Raw genomic sequence first — 25,071 nt, 5'->3', positions numbered from 1 at the left:
TTAGATTTTGGATTTTTGTTTTGAGGCTGGATTTGTGTGTGTGTAGATTTTTCTTAGCTACTTTCTTCATATAATACATAGGATTTTCTGTTTCTGTTTTTTAACTGTTTTATGTTGAATTGTTTTACTGTTTGAAAGAAATCTGTTAAACTATATATGAGTGGTTGCTACCCTTTTTTCCTAAATTTATATAGTGTAATACATTTTGCTATTAACTTCACTCTTCGAATATTAAGGGTCTTTTTGTAATTTTTTGTCCCTTTAATTATATGTTTGGCTGTCTTGCTTCTTCCATTTATTATCATTTCTTTTTTTTTTTGGTGACTCCTGGAAATGGAGAGCTTTAATACTATATTATGCATTCCTATAGATTGTAGCCCTTGTTATAAAATGTGTTATTTCTCTTTTCTGTTTTTGATATGATTATGTTCTAGGTTTTCTTTATTTAATTTCATGATATATTTTTATTTAGTTTTTGTCTAGATTTGTCAATTTGAGTTGTTTCTTTTCATCTTCATATTGTTTTTGTTCATTTTATTAATATCTCTTATTTCCATTTAACAACCTTTTTGGTATTATGTGAACATTTTCATGTGTGTGTATGTGTGTCTATAATTTCTAAAAAGGTGTGATTAAGTTTCTCTCTTTTTAAAAGATTTCTAGACTAAATATTTTTATACCTGTTTATTTTGCATCTAAGAATGCTGATAACAATATATAAGATTTTAAATACACTTTTGTGAATTGATATTTTATGACTATTACCAAACTTTGCCAGGCCAATTTTATTAGTAAATTAAAAACGTTTAAAAATTATAAATCCTCCTAATCTAGTGTCCCGAATTTAGTAATTTGTTTTTATCCTGTGTCATTTTATCATTCTTTTATTTTAGAAATTTGCCAGTGGCTTTTCTAAAAACAAATCATGAATTATGTGAGATAATTAACTGTAAAGGAGGAAAATAAGGATATATCTTAGAACCTATGTTTTATATAAATGTAGGTTGACAGATTTTGTTTAACAGATTGGGTTGACAGATTATTCAGTGACGTAAAGATATACTCTTTTAAATTGTTAAAATTCTTTATATTAACCTATTCATTGGAAAGGTTTGATAGTTTGTAATTAAAACAAAAAAGGCAAGGACCTTTAAAAACAAAGCCAGAAAACAAGCATAAATCACTCAAGAAATAATGAGCAGGACGAGGGAGTGCAAAGAAATCTTTACATCAATAATCTGAGGCAAGATAGTTTCTGTATTTGAACATTAAATTTAGCTCTGAGCTTCCTGGCAAGCAAGAGAAAAAAGGAAACAGGATAGGTTTCATAGTTATTGTCTGATAAAGAAAGCTTATCAGTTTTTCAGGAGAGAGGAACTTTTTCTGAATTCTTGGTTATAAAAGAGGTTATTTGAATTCTTATGTATGGAATATAATTTACATTTTCATTTCTGTAAATTATTAAATTCTTGCTATTGCTATTTTAGTTGCCTTGTACCACATATATGGACTGTATTTATATCTGGTCATATGAAGTTCATGTCCACTGTTGTCAAAAGTGGAAATACCATGACTGGAGTGTGTTTATATATTGCCTCTAGAGTTGTAGCCATTGACGAACAGGAAACTGAAAGCTAAAAGTTCAGGAAATGTATTGTATTTAGGTTTTATGGAAAAAATATATATGATACTTAACGGCTGAACATTTGAAGACTGAAAAATTATATGCATTTAGTTAGAGATGAATATTATGGATTCTTATAACAGTGCTGTCAGATGCTTAAATATGATAATAGATACAGTATGTGCATTGTAAGCCAGGAAAATTGTGCAATGCTAGGAAAAAAATGCAACAGACTCTTATATGTGTTCAGTTATATGCTTTCAAGAAATAAAACAGCTGGCACATCAGTTGAATTCTTCAAGGATGTCTTATTTTCAGAGAATTACAGTTTTAGTTTTAGTTTAGTTCCATGGAAAGGGACGTCGCTTTTTTACAAGGTAGCCCATTTTACTCTTAGGAACTTCTGATGGTTAAGTCTTATTTTCTCATATTGAATTGAACTTTGTTTCTCTTTAATTTGTTAATATACTCTGTAGTTTTCTTAGTGTTGAAAAGAAATGATTGATCAAAACTATTTAAAAAGTTAAATGTATCTCAAGTGGGGTTTTTTTGGTATTATGGCGTTTTATTTTATTTTTGTTAATTTTTTATTGAGGTAAAACATTGGTATTGTGACATTTTATTTTATTTTTGTTAATTTTTTAATGAGATAAAACATTGGTATTGTGGCATTTTAGGTGCCTCAGAAATTGCTACCCATAGGGATCTTTATTTCTGAAGTTATTTAAAATTTTTTTGTCAGGAGATGTGATTAACTTATATGCCTAGTAACCTGTATTTTCTTACTGTTCCTCTTAGCTTTTTTTTAACAGAGTGTGATTTATATGAATTCGATGTTTTCACTCTTTGAGACAAGCATGAAGTTTTAACAGTTTCTTTAAAATGGGAATTTTGGGATAATGTATTTTTTGTTGCTGTTCCATTGGTGTATATTTCAATAAAAGGTAACATGACTATTTCAGTGCCACATAATGAAAATTCTATTTATTATAAGGTTCTTTTTAGGAATTTCAGCTGCATTTTATGTCAGTAATGATAATCATTTTAATAGCCTCATTAAAATGAGCCTCTTTTCAGGATCGATTTTGATTTTGAATCTGTTAGGATCATGTGTTCATCTGGGAACTGTTGCAGTGGCCAAGGGGATGGAAAGCACTGACTGGCAAAGATTGGAGATTGGGTCCACCCCAAGAGGTGAGGAGCAGTGGTTTCCCAGTGGAAAGTCCCAGAATGCTGTTTACAGCAGAAGGGGAATGGGCTTTGAGCTGACAGAACAAGGAGTCATAAGGCCAGACCATAAAGGTCTTGGTATGTAGTGAGTTAAGAGGTTGAACCTTATCCAGCAACTGATCTGTTGTTGCAGTAGATGGTTCTTTGAGAACAATTTTAAATGTCTTCCTATGTTGTACATGTTCATTGTACAAAATTGAATAAACATATAATCAGTGAAGAAAATAAAAATTTCTTGTAACTTTTTTTCACTTTTTGGATGGTCTTAATTTCCCTTAAACTTCATTTAGCATCTAGGTTACTTATTAGTTTATTTGAAAGGATGCTTGTTGAACTATTCTATCTAAAAATCGTGCTTCTAATAACTTCTTAAAATTAACTATGAAGGAAATAAGAGTTAATTTTAAAAGCTTTTGTTTTTGTTTGATATAGTCTATTAATTTGCATTTATTTTATGGGAAACCATAGGCATAATAGGCATAATGAGAACACAAACCTGGATGTCCGAGTGGTTCTTACAAGGGAAACAGGAAAAATGAAGACCAAAACCCTTTCGTAAGCTTTTTGGGAGCAGGGCCGAAGTCCTTATTGTTCACCATTATGTCAGTATCACTAGGCACAAAGCCTGACACATAGTAAGTGTTCCATAAATAGTTGCTGAATGAATGGAGGAGTTTCTCATTAAGCATTTTGAGTAGTTCATATTTCCTGTACTGTGGATAATCAAGATCAATTACATTCATCTAAAGTTAAGAGCCTTCCCATTTCTTTCTCTTTTTTAATGAAAATTTAATAAACTGATTATTTTTTTGAAACTGTGTACACAGACACACCAAAAAATGAAAGTCTCATATTTCTTCCCCTAAATCTCATTCTCCAGAATTAGCTACTATTAATGATTTTGGTATATGTTTTTTGCTAGATATTTTCTTGCATTTACAAACGTATATGCATTTCCTTTACACAAACAGAATAATGCACATTCTGTTCTGTAACTTGCTTTTACCCCCCCTTTATGCCATTCTTAAATATCTTGCCATATCAACTCATATACAACTGCTTCTTTAATTTTAATTGTTGCATAATAGTTCATTGTGGAGACATTTAATAATTGTCCAGGAAGGAAATTTCAGTTGTGTCCATTTTTTAAACTATTACAACAATGTTTTGTTTAATATCCTTCTGTATATAATTTTGCTTGCTTCTGTGAGAATATCTATAGATAAATACCTGGAAATGGCATTGCTGGGCTAAAGGATATTTATACTTAAGCTTTTTGTAGATATTAGCAAATTTGCCCTTTAAAATATTTTATTGCTTTGTACTCTAATGTTCACTAGGGATGTGAGGTGTTTTCTCTTGATAATCATACACACTGTCATTTTGTGCATTAGAAATGTTCAACTTTTGAAAATGAATCCTCATGGTAACTTGAGAGATTCAGAAGATGGTAGATTAAGTAATATATTCCCATTATCTGATGTAATTAGTTGAAATGAAGTGTAGGATAGCGAACTGTATTCTCTACAGACCTATAATGTGCATTGCACTGATTCAGGTATGGAAGATCAAGATGTTGGTTTTCTAGGGTTTTGTCTCCTTAGAATATTTAGCATAAGCATTTACTAGTGACAGTCTAAAGGGGTAGAAGGCCCTCACTGCTGGTTTGAAAAGTTGGATTTGTAGTGCTGGGGAACTGTTTAAAGTCCTTGAATTGGGGAGTGTACTGTATGAGTGAGCTTTTACTGGCAGTATGTATAAAATGAATAGAAGTGAGTGAGTAGGCTGGAAGTAGGCAGATCAGCTGGAGAACTGTGGCAATTCAGGAAGGAAATGAAGAAAATCCAGAATATGGTGATAGCTGTGGAATTGGAAAGTAAGATTATAGGAAACAAAATGAACAGTTGGCAGGTCCTGTGGATTAAATGGAGAAAAATTATGGTAAAGTCGTAAACCTAGAATAGCCAGATAATACTGATAATGAAGTAAATAGAGAAGGGGCCAATTTTGAAAAAGTTGATTTTCTTTAAAAATATAGGGATATAAAAGGGTTCTGAAGTATATCTGTAGTCGGGCAGAAACTGGAGAAAAGAAGAGGGAGAAATCGTAACTAGATTTGGGAGTTATCCTAACAGAGGTACATAGTTGAAATTAAGAGTGTGGGTTGAGAACTACATTTTGAAAAGGAGTACTCTCAGTAATGGGAGATGGGATGAAAGAATAATCGGAAAGATGAAATGAATTGAGGAGTAGGAAAAGAATCATGAGGAAATGTTACTGAGACCTCACTTTCATTCTTTTACTCTGCATATGATAATATACTTACTGTATACTATGTTATCTACCTGGAAAACATCATGTTCTTCCTTTGGTAGTGATACCTCAGAAAATTTTGATGGGTTATTTTATAATTAATTTTATTCCTGAAGTTGAATATTTACTTGAAAAAAGGTCTTGGAAAAAATAGTTTTGGTATTATGCTATGTTCCTTCTAGTTTCATAAAATCTTTTCATCTTGTTTTAATATCTGTGGGTCTTAAACAAGAAAAAATACAGCTTATTGTTGGATAGATGAAAGTCCAGATACCATGTGTATTTTAATTGATCATTTAAAAAATGTTTTCTGGCTTTTGAAACTTGGCTAATAACAAATAATAAGAATCCATATTTTCTTAGAAGGATATAGTGCAAATTTATAGTTTTTACTATCTTTGTACTTGTCAGGATGGAGCCTATTCACAGGAAATGCTCTAAAATCAAAATCAGGGACATGTGATCCTACTAGAGAGTCAGTATGTGAAATGGTTAGAGTTCAGGCTCAGGAGTCATTCTGTCTGGTTCCACTGTTCACTAGAATATTTTGCCCCTTAATTTTGCCACCTGGAAATGGTCATAATAGTTCCAGTGTCATATGGTTATTGACAGGATCCATCATGGAACTTAACATTCTAGTAAGGAGAGATATGCAATAGACAAATATATGTCCCAGGTGGTAAGTGGGGGGAAAAAATGGTAGAGCTGATTGCCGTCATTTCTTGCTCTTTTATATTGGGTAATAGGGAAGGCCTCTCTGATAAGAAAGTATTTGAACAGAGACCTGAAGGAAGTGAGGGAGCAAACTGTGTGGCTTTCTGAGGGAACAGTTTCAGGCAGAAGAGAATAGCAAGTGCAAAAACCCTGAGGGAGGGGCATTTTGGAGGGTGCAGCAAGAAGGTCAGTGTAGCAAAAACAGGGTGAGTGAGAGGAACAATAGGAAATAATTTCAGAGATAGCCACTGACTGGCACATGGGGTTTTAAACCTAAGAAGGACTTGGATTTTATCCTGTAAGAGATGGGAAGCCATTGGAGTTTTGCCAGAGTAACTTTTTTTAAGGCCAGTCTTGATTGTCACTTCTTAAAAATGCTTCAGTTCTCTATTTCCTTTGGATTAAAGTTCAAATGCTTTATTTCGGTACACAAGGTCCTTCACAGTCAGACCTCTGCCTGTTTATTTAGCATCATCTGCCTCCTTCCCACTTGTACCCTTCACTTTAGCCAAATTGGATTACATGCAGTTCCCTGGATAGGTCATGATGATTCGTGTCTTTGTGTCTTTCTGCATGCTATTTCCCCTGTGAGGAAACCCACCCCCTCAGCTCACATAGTCATTGGCTCTGTTTTAGAGGGTCCTCTCTGTGCTCATAGAGCACCCTGTGCCTTGTTCTCTCACCATTCCCTTCCATAGCCACTTTGTACTCAAGCCACATAGTCTTGGAATGTACTGTGTTCTTTTAACCAGCTTTGATTTTACTTGTGCCACACCCTTGCCAGTTGAAATTATGCCCATCCTTCAAGAACCAGCTCAAACACTGCCATCTTTTCCCTACTATATAAACCTTTATATATTGCCATCTTTTCCCTACTGTTATAAATACTTTGTAGCTCTCTTATACTTAATCATCGTTATCTTGAATTAAAAATTTTTTTGGCCTAAGTCATGCAAAATCCTTGGTCTTAACTCATTTCAGTTTCCATTGTAGCCACTTGTATAGGATCTTACACACATTTCACTTTCCGTAGGTATTCATGGTGTGCAGAATTCATAGGATAATTAGAAAACTATTAGGTTTCAAGTTGCAGAGGGCCAAAAGCAGCAAAAACGAACAAAGCGGAACACTTGTTAAATTAACAAAACAAATTTACTATAACATAGTGTTGATGATGGCATGATTACCCTTTCGCATATGTTTACTACTGGCACCACAAATTAGTGCACCCCTTTTATTCAGACACATAAATGTTTATGGTTTTTGACCTAGTGACATCACTTCTGAAAAACATCTTAATAATACAAATTAGAATGATAATTATAACAGCTACCTCTACTACTAATGTTGAAAGTTTACTATGACAGGCACCATGCAAAGCCCTTTATGTTCATTACTTAATTTAATCCTTAGAACGCCAAGAGGTATAAATACTGTTAATTTCATGGAGAAATTGAGGCACAAGGAAATTAAATGACTTGCCCAATATTATACAGCTACTAGGTTGTCAAGCCAAGATACCTACTGAAGCAGACTTTCTGAAGAATCCATACTCTTAATTACATGATATGTTAAAAGCCTGGGCATAAAAATGTTCACCCACTGTTATGTAGAAGTGATGTATATCGTGAATTATAACCCATCCATTCAATAGAATCATTTTTATAACAGCTTTATTGAATAAAATTCACATAGCATAATATTCACCTCTTTAAAGTATACAAGTCAGTTTTCAGTATACTCTATTACCATTATCCCACTTCAGAACATTTTATCACAAAAACAAATTTATACTCATTAGCAGTCACTCCTTACTTCCCCCATTACCTTAGGCAGCCAACCACCAGTCTACTTTCTGTCTTTATGGATTTGCCTATTCTGGACATTTCGTGGAATTGTACAATAAATGGCATTTTGTGTTTGGCTTTCATTTAGCATATTTTCAAGGTTCATCCGTGTTGGAGCATGCTATCAGTATTTCATTGCTTTTCACTGCTGAATAATATTCCATTGTATTGATATACTACATTTTGTTTATCTACTCATTAGTTAATGGATGTTTGGATTGTTTCTACTCTTTGGCTATTATGAATAACGCTGTTATGAACACTCAAGTACAAGTTTTTGTGTGGACATATGTTTTCATTTTCTTAGAATTGTTGATCAAATAACTGTTTAACTTTTAGAAGAACTGCCAGACTGTTTTTCAAATAGCAGCTGCACCATTTCATATTCCCACTTGTAATACGTGAGGGTTCCACTTTCTCCACATCTTTGTCTATACTTGTTATTATCTGTCTTTTTGCTAATAGCCTTCCTAGTGGGTGCGGAGTGGCATCTCACTGTGGCTTTTGGCTTGCATTTCCTTAATGACTAATGATACCGAGCATCTTTTCATGTGCTTGTATATCTTCTTTGGGAAAATGTCTATTTGAACCCTTTTTTAATTGGGTTGCCTTTTTATTATTGAGTTGTAGGAGTTCTTAATAGTTCTAGATATAATCTTGTTATATATGATTTGCGAAATTTCTTTCATCCTGTGTATCGTGTTTTTACTTTCTTGATAGTGTCCTTTGAAGCATAAAAGTTTTCCTGAAGTTTAATTAATCTATTTTTTCATTGTTGCTTGTGCTTTCAGTTTTACATAAGAAACCATTGCCTAATGCAAAGTCAGTGAAGATTTACTCTTGTGTTTTCTTGTAAGAACTTGATAGTTTTAGCTCTTACATTGAGGTCTTTGAACCATTTTGAGTTACTTTTTTGTACATGTTGTGGGGAAAGATCCAACTTTATAATCTTTTGTATGTGGCTCTCCAGTTGTCCTCAGCACCATTTGTTGAAAAAGACTATTCTTTTTTCCATTCAGTTGTCTTGCACCTTTTTCGAATGTCAACTGACCATAAATGTAAGAGGTTATTTCTCAGCTTTCAATTTTATTCCATTGATCTATGTATCTGTCCTTATCCTAGTACCACCATGCTGACTTGATTACTGCGGCTTTGTAGTAAGTTTTGGAAGCCTGACGTGTGAGTCCTCCCAACTTTGTTCTTTTCAAGGCTCTTTTGGCTGTTTTACTCAAAATTTTGCTGTGGACCTAAAACTGCTCTAAAAAACTAAGTCTGTTTTTAAAAAAGTACCTTTAAAGTGTAATATTTGGATTATTGTGAATGCTTTTCTCCTTATTTCTTAAAATTTCTGTAATGCATTTATAATTTTTAAATTTTAAGTAAGTTTTGGCTAATAGAATAATTTTTTAACTCAAGGGGCAGCGCTTACCTCTGTAGATAAAAACTCAGAGTTACCTAACCTTCCAGGAAGAGTATATGAAGATGAGGAGCTGGAGTATAAGGTTATGGATAGAATGAGCCGGTCTCAAATTTAACACTCAGCTCCTTGAATTCTTTCTCTCTTCAATGAGTTTCCTTCAGTTTCTTCTCTGCCTTCTCACTTTCCATTAAAAGCCCTCCCCCACACCTTAGCTTAGGACTTTCCTCAGAAGTTTTCTCAGTGAAATTGTCATTTTTAGGTGAAATTCTTGGGCTCTGGCTAGGTTGTATAATTGCCATTGATAACTGGAATGAATGGTGGTTGAGCAGCATGAGGGCAAGGAGCCAGACAGTGCAGACTTAGCCACGGAAGCCACTTTGATGGAAAGCGATTTTCAAAGGAAGAAAAGGAAGTCATCCAAGCAGAGTTCTTTACTGCCCTCATTGTGTTGTCTCAATTTCTTTGCATCTGTATATGCTGTTTTCTTATGAAATCCTGTGCTGTTTAAGGTCAGAGATTTGCAGGTGATGCTAGGGCTAATGAAAACTTTAGACACACAGAGAAGCAAGCCATGTGGCTTGGTGACAGACTGCTATTCATATGTTGTTTATAAGTGCCGTTATAGAGTATGTGTATTCTAAATAGTTTGGGGGTTTTCTTTCCAGTTTAAGCAGTGTTAAAATCGCAGTATATTGAAATACTTTATAGGCTTTGCATATTATGGGTGTCCATTTGAGATTTGTTCTAAAACAAAAGCTAGTTTTACAGACCTGCTAAAGACTATTAATGCCAGTATCAACCACAAGCCAACTTTTGTAGCATTATAACTTTGAACTATTAAGATGATTTCCACTGTATATTATTTAGTTGAATTAATCAAAAGAAGGAGAAAAACCATCTTTTAACTTGGATTTTTAAAAAATTATGTATTTATTAATGGCCTTTAGAAATGTAGAATCTTATTTAAAAATCTTTTGTAAGATTTAAAATAATTTCTTATATATAAAAAAAGGGATACTGCAATTATCCATATTTCTAGAAATATGCACAGACCATAGTTTTGACTGCTAATTTAAAATAAATACCTGCCAATTTGGGAATGAGATTTATTATCATCAGTTACTGCTTTGACTTTTGGAACGTCATGGGAAAACTATACCCTTCAAATTTCAGACTGTCAAAACTTTTTCTAAACAATGTTTATTTTATCAGACACTTTTTCCTATTTGGACCTCTGTTTATAATAGTTAGGTTTTCTTACTCTGTCTCCTTTTTTTGGCTTAAAAATGTACTCATAGACTTATGCTTCTTGCTAAGATGGAATAACAGATTTGATTTACTCTCTTGGCCGTAATCATGTAACAAACAAACAGACACCCCAGAAAAAAATATGTGAAGTTTCAAACACTGAACAACAGGTAGCACAGGACAGTGATCCCCAAGAAAGCAGAAACAAACAGATGAAACCCTACAATAATCCTAACTTACTGCCTGGAGAGTGTTTCCAGGCTGCTATGTAAGGATGGAGAACCCAGGCAGAGCCGAGCAGTCTCCTTGAGTTGAGAGGATGGAGCTGGAATCCAGGAAGGCAGGGTAGCTACTGCAGTTTGGAGAGCTACACAAGGGGAGAACTCCAGAGGTCTTCAGAGAGTCCCCTTAAGTCTTCAGATGAGTACTGATAAGTGCATGTGTTATATGAAAACTACCCAAAGCTGAGAAAGAACACAAAAGGATTAGAGGGAACCCCGCCCCCGATTCTTTGTCATGATTAAGAATAGTTTGTGTTCTCACCAGCCGAAGAGGGAAAACCTCATAAGTCACAGGACATTGGGTAGAGTATTTAGAAGGGCATTGCCTTGGCAGTGGGGCAAATGAAGCCCTAAAGGCTGCTCTGATTCCTTCTAACAAAGTTTAAAAACAGGCCTCAACAGGATCAAACTGTTTCCAAGTAACTTAACTGCATTTCAGAACAAAGCTCAATATTTATAGTTATATGAAAATATCTAGCACTCACCAAAGTAAAATTCACATTTGGCTTCCAGTCAAAATATCAGACTCGGAATGAAACAGGAAAAATATATCCTATGAGGAGGAAACTTAAAAAATAGAAACACACCCAGAAATAACACATGATAGAATTAGTAGACAAAGACATTAAAGCAGTTATAACTGTATTTCATATGTTCAAGAAAGTAGAGGAAAGATTGAGAATGTGAACTAGATATAAAATATTTTTAAAAGACCCAATTTGAACATCTAGAGATGAAAATATTTAAGCACCTAATAAGATAACTTCAAAATAAATGAATCAGAAACTAAGAGAACTGAATGGAGAAACAGACCCACAATTATAGTTAGAGATTTCAGTACCTTACTTCTCAATAATTTATAGGATAAATAGACAAAAAAATCAGTAATGATTTAGATTTAAGCAACACTATCAATCAGTTGTCCTATTTGACATTTATATGACATTCTCCCCAATACAGCAGAATATAGGTTCTGTTCAGTTGCATACAGAACATTTACTAATACCATATTTTGGTCCAGAAAATAATGTCAGTCAATTTGAAATTACTTAAATCATAAAAAGAATGCCTAAAGTTGAATTAAATTAAAAATCAATAACAGAAAGATATCTGGGAAACCCCTAAATATTTGGAAACTAAAACATTTAAAGAAAAAAATAAAAAATGAATTTAGAACGTGTTTCTTACTAACAGAAAATGAAAACAACATAAAACTTTAGCTAACACGGGTGCTCAGAGGAAAATTTATAGCACTAAATGCCTATATTAGAGAAGTAAGGTTGCAAATCAGTGTCCTCAGTTTCCACCTTAAGACACTTTTTAAAAAAGAAGAGACAAACCAAAATAAGCAGAAGAACTAAATATAGAAGCCAAAACCAGTGAAACAGAAAACAGAAAAACAGCAGAGAAAGTCAATGAAATCAAAAGCTGGCTCTTTGAGAAGATGAGTAAAATTGATAAACATGTAGCCTGTTGGATCAGGAAAAAAGAGAAGCCATGTTTTAAATCTGCTTAATTTATATTACAGTGCTTTAATGAGACAATACTATAAGAGAATGCAATGTTACATAGAACAGCAGTCCCCATCCTTTTTGGCAACAGGGACCAGTGCTCTTATGAGAATCCAATGCCTGATGATCTGAGGTTGGAGCTGAGGTGGTGATGTGATGCTAGCGCTGGGGAGCGGCTGCAAATACAGATGAAGCTTTGCTGTCTCACCCGCCGCTCACCACCTGCTGTGCGGCCCTGTTCCTAACAGGCCATGGAGTGGTACCAGTCCGAGGCCCCAGGCATTTGGGACTCCTGATAAAGAACCTTTATGCTAGGTTTCTTTGCTCTGCATTTCAGCTCTCTGCACCATCTCTTCCTCCAGTTGCCAGTATAATACCTGAAACTACGTAGTACCAAACCCTACATATACTGTTTTTTCCTAAACATACACACCTTTGATAAAGTTTAATTTATAAATTAGGCACAGTAAGAAATAACAACAGTAACTAATAATAAACTATAACAGTATACTGTAATAAACATATAAATGTGGATTGTATTTCAAAATATTGTATCATACTCACGTTTTAAAGGAAGCACTTTATGATTTGTTTCTCTTTGGCATATCTGAATTACCAGCATCAATACTCTTGTGCTTTGGGGCCATTATTAAGTAAAAGAAGAGTTACTTGAACACAGAGCCTGCAATACCAAGGCAGTCAATCTGATAACCAAGATAGCTACTAAGTGACTAATGGGTGGGTAGCATATACAGTGTAGATTTGCTGGACAAAGGGATGATTCACATCCCAGGTCCCAGGCAGGGCGGAGCCATCATAGTGGGAGATTTTATCAAGCTACTCAGAACTGTGCGAAATTTAAAACCAATGAATTGTTCGTTTCTGAAATTTTCCATTTACTATTTTCAGACCACAGTTGACCTTGGAAAGCAAAACCACGGATAAGGGCGGACTGCTCTACTCAGAGATTGACAGCTAGTTGTGGTTCTGTGTCCTTGACTGCCCGTGTTTAAGCCAAACTCATATAATTAATAAGATCAATCTGCTCTGTGTACGTACGCACAGACATATACTTACAATGCATTTCAAAGATATGCTAGAGTTTTCTTAATTACCACTTCTTATTAGAACAGAAAATTATTTTTACTTTTATAGTTGAATATTCAGGTGCTATGTAATTCTCCAGATTAGATTTTTCAGAGTAGACTGAGAGAAGGAATATAGTCAACTGGTAATATGATATTTCAGCACTGATTACTTACAGTATCTGATATTTTATCATCTTTATATTGGCTGCTTTTGAAAATAACAATTCATTTCCGTGTTTACTGAGTGTCTCATATTCTATTCACTTATCTTAGATGGTGGGAGTAAAAAAAATGAATAGGATACATTCTCCGCCTGTACAGTGTTTGTAGACCTTTGTCATAAGTTACCTTGTTGACCTGTTCTTAGAAATCATGAGCAGATTTGCAATCAAACTATCTGGCCCTAATGAATCAACTCAAGTTAATAATCTGCCACTGACACAGGTAGAAAGTTAATTTTTCTGTCAAAAACATGAATAAGTAGGAGAGACTCACTCCTGCTGTCTCTAGTCTTACTAGAATGTAAGTTCCATGGAGATAGAAATTGTTTTCTGTTGTTTACTGCTGTATCTCCATTGCCTGGCAGATAGTAGGTGCTTAGTAAATATTTGTTGAGCAGATAGGTGAAGGTGAATGGCTCCTTTCAGCTTTCAACTCAGATGTTCTCTTCTTATAATGTTCTTCCCCCCTGAGCTGGCCACCACAATCCTTTATGGATATATTTTTCTTACATCTTATTGGCCAGAATTTAGTTACATGACCACATTTAGCTGTAAGGGAGGAAATTGGGACTTTATTCTGAGAAGCTTCATGTCCAATTAAAAAGTAGAGGTTTTCTTTTTAAGTAAGAAGTGGAGAAAAAGATACTGAGAATTATTAGTAACCTGTTACAACTCTAACAGTGATCTCTCTCTCTCTCTCTCTCTCTCTCTCTCTTTCTCTCTCTCTCTCTCTCTCTTTCTCATCTATCTAATCTATCTATCTAATCTATCTCAGGTGATACCTTTGAGCCATGGGGTGTCATGACTTGGAGTGGAGCAGGCTACAGCTAGGGAGAGGTCATAGGCAACCCATAAAGTCAAAGTACCAAAGAAGGACCCAAATGCTTGCCTTGGGAGCTAATTTCTTGTACTGAGAAGTAGAATGAGTTTACCAAAGTGGTGTTTATATCTAAGAGATACAATAAAGGAGGATATAATTTGTTACTATAAAGTGGCAGTTCCATTTAGGATTCTCTTTCCTCTCCTATTTTCATAACTGGACATCGTAGAGCTTTTGGTTCCTGAAGAGTTGATGCAGCGATCACTAAAACGCTTGACTCAGAACTTTGGAAGCACACTGGAAATATGAAAGGCATCTTCAATTAAGGAGAAGGTAGGAGGATTAAAGAGAAGTTTAAGTCTGGCTAACCATTCTATTAAGTTAATTTTTGTCTGCTCTGGCTTTAGATTGATTTCTTCTCACTTTAATTGTGATAAAATATACATAACAGAAATTACCATTTAAACCATTTTTAAATATACAGTGCAGTGGCATTAAGTACATTCAGATTGTTGCGTAATTATCACCACTGTTCTCCAGAACTTTTACATCTTCCCAAATAAAAACTTCATACCCATTAAACAACGACTTCTCTATCGGCACTGTCCCCAGCTCCTGGTAATCTCTGTTCTACTTTCTGTCTCTATGAATTTGCCAAATCTTATGTAAGTAGAATCATACAATATTCATCCTTTTGTGTCTGGCTTATTTCACTTAGTAAAATGTTTTCAGGGTTCATCCATGTTGTAGCATTTATCAGAATTTCATTTCTTATTACGGTTGAAAAATATTCTTTTAATAATAATATATAATACATATATACACACCACATTTTGTTTATGGACACTTGGATTGTTTACACCCTTTGGCTATTGTGTATAATGCTGCTGTAAACATTGGTGTACAAGTGTCTGTTTGAGTCTCTGCTCTCACTTCTTCGGGATATATGCCTAGGAGTAGAATAGCTGGATTATATGGTAATTCTATGATTAACATTTTGAAGAACTACCAAATTTTTCCACAAAGGCTGCATCATTGACATTCCCACCAGCAGTGCATGAGGGTTGCATTTTCTCTACATCCTCACCAACACTTGTCATTTTTTCTTTTTTGATAATAGCCATGCTAATGGGTGTGGTATCATTGTGATTTTGATTTACATTTCCCTTATGACTGATGATGTCGAGCATCTTTTCATGTGCTTATTGGCCATTTGTATATCTTCTCACAGTTTTGTTTTTTTTTTTTTAAGGAGAAAAAAATAAATGTATGAGTATATGTAGGAGTATTGTTCATCATCTCCCAATTCTCCACCCCAGTGTGGAGGCAGGAAATTAACTGGAGGAAAATAGGAAAATAACGTGTAGTTTCATATAGTTGTATTGTCTGTCTGTCTTTATATTTGATCCTGTTTTCTATGGGTGCATATTTATCTCTTTTTTTTATACGTATGTTTTGTCTACCAATAAATAACTCCTCCCGACGCTCCTGTGTTACTAGACTTGAGTGTTTGAGAGAGGCCTGAGGTTGAAAGTAAATGAGGGCTTTCCAGTTCATCCTTAGATATATTCAAAATGAAGATGCATTTACATTGAATTCACTTACACACCTTAGATATACCTTCTTCCTTTTGTTTTTCTTTTGTGTCTTAGTTTTAGGAGGCTAAAAGCCTTTTATGGCCCAGACATCTGTTGTACTTAGAAAGAATGGTGCTGTAATTCTGTGCTTCTAACAAAGTAGCCAGTTCCATTTTTTTTTTCTTCTGAAAACTCTCCTATTAGAAGTAGAATATCCTAGTACAAGATATATTTTGACAAAATAAACATAGTAATATACATGGGGAATTAGTATATAAAGCTTTAAAATGGCTTCTTTTTGGGGGGGATATGACAATTTAGTTATGTTAACTGAAGTTTTCAGTATACCATTGATAAAATTTTAAGCGTGTTCTCGTTTTTCTTGGGTGTCTCGGGTGTTTGCCAACTAGCACTTTGGAGAGTGTGTGCTTATCTGGCATGTCCGTAACAGAAGGAACTGTGCGTTCCCTCTCTGATGTACTGAGTAGCAATTTCTCCCCTTTGGACAGTTCAGAACAGTGAGTTTTATCATAGATTAATATCCATAGCTACATAGTGGTTTTAAATCCAGAATAAACTAGGGTAGAGGAAAGAAGAAAAGGCTCTTTTATGAAAAAAGTGAAACTTTCTCAGTATGTCTTATAGGTTGTTAGGAACTGTTCTTATTGCCTTTTTTCATGTAACACTAGATCAAAGAAAAAGGGTTTTTTTAAAAAGGATTTTTTTTATTTGTTTTGTTTGCTTATAAAAATCTGTACCTCAAATGGCATTACTGGAATTGAGGAAAAATACTCTACAGTTCAGTTTATTTCTTTATTCTTCCAGATTTATCTGCCTTTAAAGTTTAAAAAAGTCTGTTTTATTGTTGTTTTCATCTTTGCATTTTAATTATTCATGCTACCTGTTTTCATATTAACGCCATACTAAGAACTGTTCTCTGAGATTACAAAGGTCACTTGCATCCCTTAAAGCATTAGAACCAAAAATGAAGGGCAAATTCTTTTAACGAATGGAACTTATAAAGGTAGCACATCATCATATAAGTTTCCTATTTATTTGCATTTTAGAAAGCCCTGGTTTCCAAAGGTCAGGAATAGAATTAAAAATAAAATATTTTTTGATTGACAGTATTTTCATTAAAAATGTCAGCTCATCTCTAAATGATGAGCATTCAAAAGTAAAGCATTGTCTTTGGATGTATTGTAGTCATGCTTTCGCAATCTTTGTTTTTAGTTTTTTGCCATATTTGTGCTTGCACATGCTTTCTCTTAAATGATTGGAAAGTAGGTGGCAGACATCCTGACATCTAACCCCTAAATACTTCAGCATGTCTCCTAAGAATGAAGATATCATTCTACGTAAAACTACAATACTATATTACACTCCAGAAAGCTTATATTATACAGTAATAATAATCTAATATATAGTCTTTTTCCAAATTTTTCTAATCCTCCCAAAAATGTACTTTTATAACCTTTTGTTCCTCTAATCCAGGATCCAGGCAAGGACCACACATTGGATTTGGTTGTTGTGTCTAGTCTCCTTTAAACTAGAACAGGCGTGCCCCTGTCTTTTCTTTCTTCCTTTTTTTTTTTTTTTTTGTCTTTTATAACATTAACATGAGGAATCTAAGCCAGTTGTTTTGTAGAATGTTCCACAACCTAATTTTGTCTTTTATCGTCATTAGTTTCAGGTTAAACATTTTTGGTAGGACTACCATGTGTATGCTTTTTCATTACATCACATCAGGAGGCACAATGTTATCAGTTTGTGGTGTTCTTGGTGATACAGAGTTTGATCATGATGCAGGTCATTTGTGTTAAGGGGATATCTGTCAGACCACTTCATTGGAAAGCTCTCTTACCTTTTTCAATAATAAGTAATTTATAGGTTCATGCTTTGAGACCATTTGGCTGTCCTTTTCCCTAATAACCTTTCACCTGGTGGCATTCATTTGCTTATTGATTTAATTAAGGTTTGCCCAGAGTTCCATTGATGGATGTCAGTGTATCTGTGAAGCCTTGGGGAAATTTTGTGTGCGTGTATTCTTCCAAGGATATAGTTCATGACCGCCAAAATATTTAAAAGCTCCCCCTCCGCCATTTTTGACATGTCTTCTACAAGTTTCTGTGCATCAGAGAAATCTGTTATAAGTGGTAGGTTTCCAGAAGCTAGAAATCAACCCTGTTCATCTAATTTTCCTAATAATCTAGCCCAGCATCACATACAACTACATACTTAATTTTCGTTGTTGTTATTTGTTTGAGAACACTTTGTTCTGGGCTTTCCCTTATTTTGAGCCAAACATTTGGATCTTTTGTGTTTGGCATAAACTGTAAGAACAAAGCCCCTGGTTTTTGGTGTCCTCTTTGAAGATTTGGGGGCACAGTAAAATTTGACTTGTGTCTTTGTTGACACTGAAGTAAACTTAAGTCAATTGGAAATGAACTAAAGCATTGCTATACATGTTTTAGTTGTCTAATTATCAGTTGTATCAATAAGACATTTTTCCCAAGTGTAGAAGTAGCTCTTTTTGATTGTGTAGACAAGAGGGTTTCGCAGGAGACTTTAGGGAGCCTAATGTCCATTATTAGCATACTGTGGAATAGCTATAGAAGTGATTCTTGACTTTCCTTGCTTAACCAGGAGAGCAGTATGAAATTAATTATGGCAGTAAGCCATGTATTTTGTTTCATCTCTTGATTAGCCTTTGTAACATTGGTTTGCCTTGTATGAAAAAAGTCTCTGCAATTTGGGTGGCTGATAATTAGAACTAATATTGATTGCTTCTCAGCCTTTTGGCCAAGATCAAGTGTAATAAAAGCTAACATTGGAATAGTATACTTTTAAAATAGACGTACTGTGTAATACATTTAATGTAGCGAATATGCTGAGAACGTGAACACTACTCACTCTAGAGTCCTATTTTAGAATCTGTTAGCAATGGGCCAAGGAGGAGGTTCTACACTAGTCACTGACCACTGAAGTGAGAATACACCATACAACAGCAGAAAGATGAGGATGCTGACATCTATTAAAAACGAAACACAAGTCACCTGGGACTGATGTGCCCAGCTGGTCTTTTCCTGAGATTTAAAAAAGAAAAAGAAAAAGAAAAAAAGGTTCCTGAGGCCACATGCCTAACACAATTTTCTGTCAGCTTCACATCTAGGGATCAGGTTAGCCCCAACCCTAGAACACATGTTCTAGATCACTTTGTGAAAGTAGATATTGCTGTTAGTCTAATTATGCAGGTAGAGAAAAAAAGCTTATAAGAAGTTAAAGTAGCCAACATCAAATAGCTAGTTAAGGAGCTCCAAATTCTTTGCTCATTCTGTCTTACCAATCTAAATGGTAGAGGCGTTCTACAGAATATGAACAAAGCATGGCCCTTGCTCTCAAGGATCTTTTAAATCCAACAAGTCATTTTTCTTAGGAATACATTACAACAAATCAAGAGAAGAGCTAAGGAAGTATGGAAAAGGGCAGACGAGCTCCAAGTATAAGGTTAAGGTTGGTATGCTAGAGATAGTTTTTGAAGGGGGAGAATGGGGAAGAAAGAGTCACCAAAAGCAGTGGAGATGGGAAGGCACAGGGCTCGTTATGGATGAGGAATTGGTCTGGTTTGGCTAGAGCATGAGCTGCATGAAAAAACATAAAAGAAAGTAGTAAAGTTAGACCTGGAAGATAGGTTAGGATAGATTGTGAAGGGCTGTGAAGATCATGCTAGGGAAGAATCTCATTCCATAGGTATTTTTGAGCAGGAAATGAAAAATGTAGAAGACCCAAAAATAATAGTAATAAATGCTTACATTTTTAAGTATGACTCTGTTGATCTCTTAACATGTTATCTTATTAATGCCTCACAGTAACTCTATGAGCAGTGTACTGTGTCCATTTTATAGATGTGAAACAGGCTCAATGAGATTAAGTAAATTTGCAAATGTTAAACAGCTGTTGCTGGAGCTAGGACTCAGACTGGGGGCTGTTGGGTTCCCAAACCTGTTCTGTTTACCACGATGATATGTTGTCATTTCTTTGATCAGATTATCCGGTAAGTTCTTAATTTTCTGTCAAGAATATGGCTCTACGAAAGGACGTTTTCAAAGTTCTGAAAGGACTACTCTTCAATGTGTAATTATGTTAAGGAATATAATCACTACCTAACCTGACTTGTACTGCTGTCTAATTTGGGACCAGAGCTGGATGGGAAATTGAAGAGTTGGATGATATTTATTTACTTGCGTCATGACATCAGCACATGCTCATTGCAAATGTTTTTGTTTTCATTTTTACTGTTTAACCTTATTGCCCCTGAGTATATCTTAGGTGAAGTAAAGCTCAGTTTCCGAGGGCATTTTAAGACACATAAAGAAGTGATGTTTTTCCTAAAACATATTTCTTCTCAGCAGGTTTTCTACTTATGAAAGATAATGACTACTGATGAAGGTGCCAAGAACAATGGAGGAAGCCCGGCAGCAGCTGTTGCTGAGCAGGGAGAGGATATTACCTCTAAGAAAGATAGAGGAGTATTAAAGGTGAGGCCACAAGGATGAATGGCATGTAGGGAAATTTGCTATCCAAAAAGATTGTAAAAGTTGGGGGTTGGGGGAGCGACTGGAGGTGGATAATCTTTATTAAAGCTTACTAAGTGCCAAACACTACAGCTAAATTCTCATTTCATCTTGTAACATGAGGGATTTTTTTAATCCCAGAACATAGATGGCAAAACGGAGGCCCAGCTATGTAAATTAACTTGCTAATAGTAAAACATGTATCATATCTAAGTAAATATGACAGACCCCAGCCCTGGGGTTCAGATCCAAGTTATGTCTGACTCCAAAAGGCTGTCTTATTCTCAGAGTGTACAAATGGGTTGTTATTTTAATATAATATTTAAGTATATTAAAGCTAGCCAAAAGTCTTTTTTTTTTTTTAAGGAAAAAGAAACGCTAACTTGCAAAGTTCAAAAGGATTTGTTTTTATATACAAATAGCATACCTGTGCTGTGAAGATACTTTTTGAGGTTTCATCAGACAGTATGTCTCACTTTTGAATTAGCTTTCTTCCTTTTAAAACACTTTATATTTTCTTCACTTTATAGTTAATCATTTTTATGTGTTTTTTAATTTGTATCTCACAAGTCTTGTGAGACGATCAGCACCTCTTGATTCTTCTATTTATATATGGAAAATATGTATTTATATGCCACATAAGTGAATCGACTAAAGCTGAAAGAGGTTAAAATGGCTTTAGTCATATTAAGTTATTTCTTGTTATACATATAAATTTTGCATAATTGAGGTTTTTTTTTGTTTTGTTTTTTTTTTTGCTGAAAACATTGTCTTACACATTCTAAATATTAACGCTAAGCTGATTTTAAGTACTTGTGTCACCGTAGCAAATGAGAACTTTTTGGTTTGTTTTGTCTGATGTTGCTTACGTGACAACTTTTTTTCTGTGCCTGAATTTTTTTTGAATATACATGTTTTACTATTAGCTTGCTATGTGCCAAGCCAAATTTTGGAGACTTGGAACTATAGAATAAGGGTTTTATACTATTGATTTATATCTTGATATCTTTTTTCAGAAGCCTTTCTATCTTGTAGATATACGAATTACTCATCCCAGATTTCAGGATGCTCTTAGAGACAGTGGAAATTCTGCAGCGTGTCCTCAGCATTTCCCTCCTCTTTCATCTTTTCAGAGCACACATACAGAGAACACAGTCCCCAACTTGCCTCAGGCCCTGTTTTGTTCTAGGGAATAAACTAATAAGATTTTTAGCCTTGTAAGAAACAGTTTGAGATTGTAAGCCCTTTAAATCATATTATTTATCACTGTCTAGAGCTTCAGGTTTCACTATGGGGCTTCTGGTTAAGATTAAATATATCTACTAACTATATGACCCCGGGCAATTTAGTTAACCTGTCTGCATGAAGTTTCCTCATTTGTAAAACTAGAATAATACTGCCTACCTCATAGAGTTATCAGGATTACATAAAGCATTTAGCACAGTGCCTTGCCTATGGTATAATCTCTTATTAATGATTATATATTTAAAAAAAAAAAAAAAGACCAATACCTACCTAGCCCAGGAAGATAAAATTACATTGTGGGCTCACATTTTTTAAATGAATGGAGACTAAATGGTATCCTTAAGGCAACTCCAGATTTAGGCACAAGTTGATCTTGCTGGGGAAACCTTAAGTAATACCACAGGAGCACTTGCTAGTGTGGACAGCTTTCTGACTTCCTGGTAACCATTCATCCATATGCCCAGTTACTTGTTCATAGTTCTAAAAATGCATATTCCTTCCAGGTGAGACTCAGGCTCCCAAATGCTACATGCAGTTTACGAATATGAGCACTTTCAGAATATCATGGGACTTCTTTTAGATTAGTTTTTCGAAACTTTTTTCCCTTTGAAGTCCTTGAAGGGCGGTAATGGTTTTTTAAGTAGCTCTTAATTTTTAAAATTATAATTATTTTCCTAGCTTTATTAATATAATTAACCTGTAATGTTATGTACAATGTGATGATTTGATACATTTATATGTTTCAAAATGATTACCACAGGGTTAGTTAACACCTCTATCACCTCACATAATTACCATTTCTTTTTTTTGTGGTGAGAACACATAAGATCTCTTCTCTTAGCAACTTTCAAGTGTATAATATGGTGTCGTTATAGTCACCATGCTATACATTAGCTCCCCAGAATAATTAATCTTATTTTTCAAAGTTTATACTCTTTGACTGACATCTCCCCATTTCCCCACCCGTTAGCCTCTGGCAGCTACCATTCCCTTCTCCATTTCTGTGAATTCAGCTCTTTTAGCTTCCACGTATAAGTGATATGCCGTATTTTTCTCTCTTTGTCTGACTTATTTCACTTAGCACAATGCTCTCAAAGTCCATCCTTATTGTCACCAGTGGCATGATTTCCTTCTTTCTCATGGCTGAATAATCTCCCTCCCTCCGTCTGTCTGTCTGTCTGTCTCTCTTTGTCTCTCTTTGTCTTTCTTTGTCTCTCTCTCTCTCTCTCTCTCTATATATATATATATATATATACATATATATATGTGTGTATATATATATATATATATATGTCACATCTTTATTTATTCAGCCATCAATGGACACTTAATTTGCTTCCAAGGCTTGGCTGTTGTGAACAATGCTACAGTGAACATGGGAGTGCAGCTCCCTCTCCAAGATAGTGATTTTGTTTTCTTTGGATTTATATCCAGAAATGAGATTGCTGGATCATATGGTAGTTCTAGTTTTAAATTTTTGAGAAACCATACTCTTTTCTGTGGTGGCTGTACTAATTTACAGTCCCACCAATGATACACAAGGGTTCCCTTTTATCTACATACTCACCAACAGTTGTTATCTTGTCTTTTTGATAGTAGCCATTCTAACAGGGATAAGGTGACATCTCTTTGTGGTTCTAATCTGCATTTCTAGAACTGTTTCTTTTTCAGATATTTCATTATTAGTATGTAGAGACAACTGATTTTTAAATGTTGATTCTGTATTCTCCAGCTTTACTGAATTCATCGATTAGTTCTAACAGTTTTTTGATGGAGTTCTAGTTATGATTCTTTTTGCCCAAGCTTTTGAACTAAGAAAGTTGTAGATTTGAGTTCAGAGTGTTGATGTGATGATATGAGGGTGAGGCAAGAAGGACACATCTCAAAGAATTTAGGAGCAAATAATTTAATTCTTTAGATAAAAATTCAGACCCTACCCCCAAAAAGATGTTCACTGGACATTAGCTACCACCCTCTGTTATCTAATAAAGATGATTAATTTGGCATAGGTAGTTGACAGAATAAATTTCACCATCACATGCCCGGATTTGATTTTCTTTTCCCAGAACTAACCAACTGCATTAGTGGCTTTCTCGGCCAAGCAAGAACAAAATAAATATACTTGATTTTACAATAGCTAAATATTTTTCAGCTTGGAGGGATTTGTTTGTTTGTTGTTATTTTTGTTTTTGCATTTCCTTTACTAGAAAACATTCAGTATCATATAAAACTGTGCAGTGATACTGTTTTTTTATACATTGAATATTCTTCAGATAGTAGGAAGTTTAACCTATTATACCAGGAAATTGGGCTTTTTGAAATTAAATCAAACTAGTGGAATCTAGTCAAAACTAATGTTTTTAGCAAAGGAGAGAAGTAAATAAAACGTCACCTTTGAAACTTTGCTTTGGACTTTTTTGAATGTTTTTGAAAGTCTACTAATCTTTTTGGTCTAATTCAGTTTGTATGTGGACTAGCTCTGTTTTGGGAGAGGGGCAAGGGCATTAAACCAAAGAAGTAGGGTATGTTGGTTCATTATTTTGAGAGAATAGTGTGATTAACAATAAAATTGAATATAGCATTAAAGATTTAGAGTAGAGCGGGGCAATTCTCTAACACTGGGGGTTATTAAGAGAACTAGGAAGGGAGCCTTTAGAAAAGACAAAATTATTTGTAAATCTGCCTGAGTAATATGAAATGGACTATGTGATTTCTCGGTTCTCTGATTAGAAGTTAAAAGTTCCACCTCTTTTTTCTTGATATTTGTCTTTTCTAGATTGTTAAAAGAGTGGGGAATAGTGAGGAAACACCAATGATTGGAGACAAAGTTTATGTCCATTACAATGGAAAATTGGCAAATGGAAAGAAGTTTGATTCCAGTCATGATCGAAATGAACCATTTGTCTTTAATCTTGGCAAAGGTAAGAGAGTAGTTTTTGAGTTGTGTTTTGCATAAATTTATTACTATTTATATTACATAGGAGCTAGTGGATCCTATACTTGCCAAAAGTACAGATATTTTAGAGTAGTAGTTCTCAAATTATGGTCCATGGATCCCTGGGGGTCCCTGAGATCCTTTTAGGGGCTCCATAATGTCAAAATTATTTTAATACTAAGATATTATTTATAGTTTTACTATGTTAACATTTGCACTGATGGTACAAAACCTGCAGTGATCAAAACCATTGGTGTTGTCTACAGCCATGCTACCCTGAACAAGCCTGATCCCATCTGATCTCAGAAGCTAAGCAGGGTTGGGCCTGCTTAGTACTTGGATGGGAGACCACCTAGGAAGACCAGGTGCTGTAGGTATAAAAAATAAAAGAATAAGGGATTGTAAGCTGACTAGGTCTTTGCA

The 25,071-nt window shown here is 34.6% G+C and overlaps 2 protein-coding genes and 1 non-coding gene across 3 annotated transcripts in view; all 3 read left to right on the top strand.

The window, feature by feature from the left end:
- Positions 1-14,646, top strand: part of LOC111747489 — a 37,149-nt gene extending 22,503 nt beyond the window's left edge. The window contains exons 4-5 of the mRNA XM_023538503.1: positions 2,729-2,818; positions 14,547-14,646. Of these exons, the coding sequence (XP_023394271.1) occupies positions 2,729-2,818; positions 14,547-14,626 (170 nt within the window). The 3' untranslated portion in view covers positions 14,627-14,646. The remainder of the gene's footprint in view (positions 1-2,728; positions 2,819-14,546) is intronic.
- The window catches only part of LOC105301051 (peptidyl-prolyl cis-trans isomerase FKBP5), an 85,828-nt gene that overhangs the window by 13,003 nt on the left and 47,754 nt on the right, over positions 1-25,071 (top strand). Inside the window, exons 2-3 of the mRNA XM_023538502.1 lie at positions 20,307-20,432; positions 24,490-24,634. Of these exons, the coding sequence (XP_023394270.1) occupies positions 20,328-20,432; positions 24,490-24,634 (250 nt within the window). The 5' untranslated portion in view covers positions 20,307-20,327. The remainder of the gene's footprint in view (positions 1-20,306; positions 20,433-24,489; positions 24,635-25,071) is intronic.
- On the top strand, positions 24,907-25,025 carry LOC111747520. Its single transcript, XR_002783563.1, has one exon. It is a non-coding gene; the product is annotated as a 5S ribosomal RNA (ribosomal RNA).

Source organism: Pteropus vampyrus, unplaced genomic scaffold (assembly GCF_000151845.1).
Source record: "Pteropus vampyrus isolate Shadow unplaced genomic scaffold, Pvam_2.0 Scaffold225, whole genome shotgun sequence".
Classification (NCBI taxonomy): Eukaryota; Metazoa; Chordata; class Mammalia; order Chiroptera; family Pteropodidae; genus Pteropus; species Pteropus vampyrus.
This window is presented reverse-complemented; position numbering and strand designations above follow the sequence as displayed.